The sequence below is a fragment of the Mastomys coucha genome, unplaced genomic scaffold (assembly GCF_008632895.1).
Source record: "Mastomys coucha isolate ucsf_1 unplaced genomic scaffold, UCSF_Mcou_1 pScaffold5, whole genome shotgun sequence".
Classification (NCBI taxonomy): domain Eukaryota; kingdom Metazoa; phylum Chordata; class Mammalia; order Rodentia; family Muridae; genus Mastomys; species Mastomys coucha.
This window is the reverse complement of record NW_022196911.1, coordinates 81,676,349-81,681,236: the sequence shown is the minus strand read 5'-3', so window position 1 is coordinate 81,681,236 and position 4,888 is coordinate 81,676,349. Positions and strand designations below refer to the sequence as shown.

The window sequence follows — 4,888 nt, the reverse complement described above, 5'->3', positions numbered from 1 at the left end:
TATATATCATTACTTCTTATATGCTATAAATGGGGTAGCTGGAACTTCTCAAAGGACCTAAACCACTTTTCAAACCCAGAGCTTGTTCTGAGTTCTAATCTAGCTTCTGTTTCTATGACCTCCACCATGGAGCCCAGAGTCCCAGCCCCATGTTCTAGGGATAAATACAGTTCTAAGGTGTGACACCCACTTGTCCCATCTCTTCCCCAGGCTCTTTAGCAAGGGTCCTAAACTAGCAAACCCCTCAGTCTGAGAAGGTCAGACCCTGCCACCAGACAGCACCAGGATGCCCGTGCCTGAGGGAGTACGGGCCCTTCAAGGTCCAGCAAGCCTGCACATCTGCTATAGACAGTGCTGGTACTAAAAGCATTCAGGCTGGTCTCAGTCCCTGTCCAGGTTCAGGCAGGGGACCAGCAAAGTGGATCTGGGCAGAAGCAGACTGGCTGGGGACAGGAATACAAACAGCAGCTGAGGAAGAATAGGCCCGGCTCTCACCATTTGTTGTCACAAAACTTGTAGCGATGGTCATCCGCGGGGACGATGTCGATGAGCAGTATGTACTTGGTCTTGGGGTTCATGCCTGTGACTTTTACCTTGTAGCTGGGGAACATCCTCCTGAAGGAGTCAAGGGTTGAGGTGGTACACCAGGAGAAATGACAGAGTAAAGCAAGGGCAGAGAGCAGAGCCCTTTGACCCGTAGGTCCTAATCCATTTCTCTCTTGTCCTTATTGCACCACAGGACAGAGCTATACCAGACCCCACCAGCTCTCTCAATCTACATCCAGAAAGATAGTTTATGCCTTTCCCCAAATTTCCCACCCTGGAAATCCCCCCAAGATTAGGAGACCCTGGTCAGGATGGTGAGGTGGGGGTTGGGGGAGGACTTCAGAAGCCACCTGGTTGCTTTAAATTGACAGCTCACAATGTGCAACTAAAATTCTGAGGTGCCACCCTAGGGTGCTAGGGCAGCTGACCTGGAAGGCCCTGTCAGCTGCTCCCATAATCAATAAGATGCCTCTCTCATAGAAAAAGAGAGCTTCATGAAAACCCTGGGTTCTTCCTGGGTTGCTGCAGGGGCATTTCTCATGGTGGATGCTGCACTGAGGCTGTAACACCTTGACTAGGAATCAAGGAAGTCAGTGGGGAAGCTTCATGGATGAGAACACGGATGTTGAAATCAGCCCGCCATATGCAGTTCCTAGCCAGGTCCACCACCGACCAGCTAAGGCCTCAGGCCACCTGCCTGGGTCTCCTGTGCCTTGGTGTCTCTACCTCTCAAGTGAGGATAAATGAACCCCTATTGCCTCCAGCTCCTCCTCTGTCCCACCTTCCACAGGCCAGTGGTATGGCCTGTTTCTAGGAAAGCAGACCCAGCAAAGCGCACTTCCAATTCCTATAGCTTGTGATGAAGCTGTTCAGAACCCTAAAGCTCAGGAACATCCCAGAGAAGAACTTCCCACAGCCCTCGGCACATACATGCAAGCCTGCAAGAGCATAGATCCCTTGGCCTTCTTAACCAGAGCAGGGCGGAGGAGGTAGCCACACACCCCCCACATCCCACTCCCGCGAAGGTGCCTCTGGTCCCTACCCAGCTGACTTCCAACAAATAATGGCTGGAGATGTAAGCTCAGATGTGGACCATTTGCCTAGCACGTGCTAGGTTAGACCACCAATTATACGCTGTTTAAACTCAGCAAGGCCATTCCAGTGGTCAGGGAGTTTTGAAGCAAGATTGTTGGTTTGAGGCCAATATAGACTACATATCAAAACCTTGTCTTTAAAAAAAAAAAAAGGCAAAACCAAAACCAAAAATGGCATAGTGATGGTGGTACACACCTTTAACCCCAGTGCTCGGGAGGCAGAAGCAGGCTGATCTCTGAGTTCAAGACCAAACTAGTCCACAGAGTGAATTCCAGGGCAAACAGGGCTACCCAGAGAAACCTTGTCTCTTAAAACGAAAAAAAAAAGCCACTAAGGTGTTCTCCAGAAAGAAGCAGGGTCCAAAGCTGACTGAAGCTATAAAGACGGGAGCCTCGACCTGCCCTCCACTGTTAGTAATGAGAATCAAGTCAACACCAGGAAGCTACTCACTAAGCCAAAGTAGGACAGAGAACGTCACAAGAAGCTGCCCTGAACACTTTGGATTGCCTCCCCCACCCCCACCCCCGTTTTGTTATCAATATTAGCTTACCTGGGTAGGGCAGGTTTTCCTGAAAGCGTAAAGGTCTCTACAAGCTGGCAGACCCCACAGCAAGCTGTGACCCTGAGCAGAAGGGTTCCAGAAGGCTTGGTTCCCCTCCAGGACCTACCTAACCCAACCAATGCCCTCTCCTGCTACAGGACAGACTGGTACACACACTCCAGAAAGAAAGGGCCGCTATGCTGGCCCAAGCACCAGGCGCATGTGCATGAGCATGTGGGTGGAGTGCGCATGTGTGCCTGTATGCGTGCCTGGAAGGAGGGGAGGGAGGGTCGGCACAGTTCTAGCTGCAAGTCTAGGGACTTATAAACCGTGTGGAAGAATTTGTCTCAGATGTCAATTGAAAGCGTTTTCAAATATCCACCCCACCCCCTCTCCAAGGATGAGGGGAAAGCCAGAGGACTCAGGAACCCAACCCAGCCGCCTTCGAACCAGCCCCCTGCCCAGCATAGGGGCACAGCTGGCGTGGGCGCCACCCTGTTTCCTTGGCCCTGCCTCACTCCTAGTGTGCCTAAAGCTAAAGGAGTAGGGCAGCAGCTGCTTTGCCTCACCCTCCCTGGGGGAAGGCCAAGAACCCTGTCCCCTTCAGGCCATTTCACAACTGCTACAGAAACAGCAACAAAATGGGGCAGCCCTGTTGGGCTAGCTAGGCCCAGGTAGTCGCTACAGGTAGCAACAGCAGACAGAGGTCAGCCCTAGCCTCCTTCCAGGGCCAGGGCCCACATAAAAGGACTAAGAAGAAATGCCTAGCTTCCACTACAACCGTGTGTAGAGCCTGGACAGAAAACGGACTGAAGGGCCCTGACCGTCCAATTCTTCTCTGTGTCACATTGGGCCTCAGCAGCTCAGAGGGCCAGGCAGACACTGCACTGTGTGCTCCTCAGAATCCCCCCCCCCCCCAAGATGCCTGCCCTCTTCCTCCCAAGGCTCGGTGGAGCCTGGGTCTGCCCCCTTCCAGAGGGTGACCTGGAGAAGCCACTTTGGGGAGGTCCCTGGTGTAGAGAAAGAAGAAGACCTCCTGGCCTCTGCTTCTTTTGTCCACCGATGCCCCTCTTCTGAGGGTAGCAGCAGCCCTCACAAGCCAAGAGGGCAGCCAGGATATCTGATGTGGGTCCCTCAGCCAACCCAGTCTCTTGGAGCATGCTTCAAGGGGCTGAAGTTCTGTGGGGGCCCTAAATGCTGCCACTCCCTCCATTCTCTCCACCCCACACCCCCACACCCAGTAGTCTGTCCAAGATGGAAGTACTGCTGTATGGAAAGAGTAAGGTATACCACCCCAAATGCAGAGGGCTAGTGATGGAACCCAAAGGTCCAACTTGCCTGCCTGTTCATCAGGAGAGCAGGCCTCCACACAGAGGCCAGACTGAGTTTGGGAGCTGGGACTTCCTCCGCGCTCTACTGGCAAAGTAAAGGTCCTCTCTAATGGAACACAGGGGCCGATCGTGTGAGCTATAAGTTATTTCTGACTTACAACATTAAAACCTGAAAACCAACACCCTATAGTGAGTGGGAGAAGCCTCAGAACTAAGGAGGGCGGAGCAGGAGGGGAGGCTGTCACTAGCTCTAGCGGTGGCTGCACCCGACTCGGCCGGCTCCCTTGGCTCCCTTCCACACCCTTCTGCACTTGCCCCGTGTCTTCTCTCTCCCCGCTGCCCCGGGTCCCCACACCCGCTCAGTCCCCAGACAGCTGCGGCGGCCAGCACGCTCGGAAGCGGCTCCGCCAGGGGAATAAACACGCCGGCCGCCTGGCCGCCCGCCGGGAGCAGATGAAAGCCGGGACCTCCCCTCTGGTCAGCAGCCGGCTCTGAGAGGGTACAGGCTCCGAGCCTTTATCTGCTTCGGACTCGGAAATGGCTTTAGAATGAGCTGCTAGGATAAGCTTCCTCCATGGAGCAGGCCCGAGGCTTGGGGGCGTGGGGATTTTGGCCCTAGATCTGTAACTGTGAACTCCCTGCCGGGAGGGGACACATTAGGGATGGCTGGGCTCTTAGATCTCACGGTTGTCAATCCAAGGAGCCTAATTAGTGCACAACACCTATCCCGAGGACAGAGTGGAAATCAAGATCCTAGCATCCACCAGACTCTTTCCTACCTAGCTGGATCCCATCGCAGCCCGGACTTCCCTGATGGAGGCCTGAAGCAGTCACGTGTGCCTTCACTTAAACGCGGGCATTAGAACCACCGAGCAGGCTGGAAGTGTGGAAGGTGGTTTCTGGGTGGCAGCAGTGGTGACCTGCAGGGTACCCATGAAGAATGCTAGGGAACTGAGGATGGTCTCCCTTATCTGGACGGTGGTTACACCCCGGGTTCACGTTTTTTTAAATTCTATAGGGCTGGAAACTTCAGATGTCCAGTATTGTCTTACAGAAATATTTCACTTCAAAGAAGAAATCTATATTTAAATGACGTAAGATTTACACACACACACAAGTTCCTATCTTAGAACCTTCAAGGGAAACGAAGTGTAAAATGAGTTGCAAGGGAAAGGCAGGGACCACTCGAGGGCCCACCAATCATTCTTGTTCTTAAAATCTTAAAATTCTGAGGTCTTGCTGGGAAGGGGTGGCAGCAACTGCCTAGATTCAGGCCAGACCTTTCGGAGCCAAATGATTTCTGAAAACACAACTAAGAGACTCAGTCGAATTGACAGAGAGAGAGAGAGAGAGAGAGAGAGAGAGAGAGAGAGAG

At 53.1% G+C, this 4,888-nt stretch overlaps 1 protein-coding gene across 4 annotated transcripts in view; it reads right to left on the bottom strand.

Moving 5' to 3' along the window:
* Positions 1-4,888, bottom strand: part of Tbx4 (T-box transcription factor 4) — a 29,148-nt gene that overhangs the window by 16,387 nt on the left and 7,873 nt on the right. For 2 of the 4 annotated variants that reach the window (XM_031351572.1, XM_031351573.1), the window contains exon 4: positions 496-615. In XM_031351572.1, the coding sequence (XP_031207432.1) occupies positions 496-615 (120 nt within the window). Of the gene's footprint in view, positions 1-495; positions 616-2,191; positions 2,356-4,888 lie in introns of those variants that run through there. The other 2 variants (XM_031351575.1, XM_031351574.1) reach the window with 2 other exon arrangements.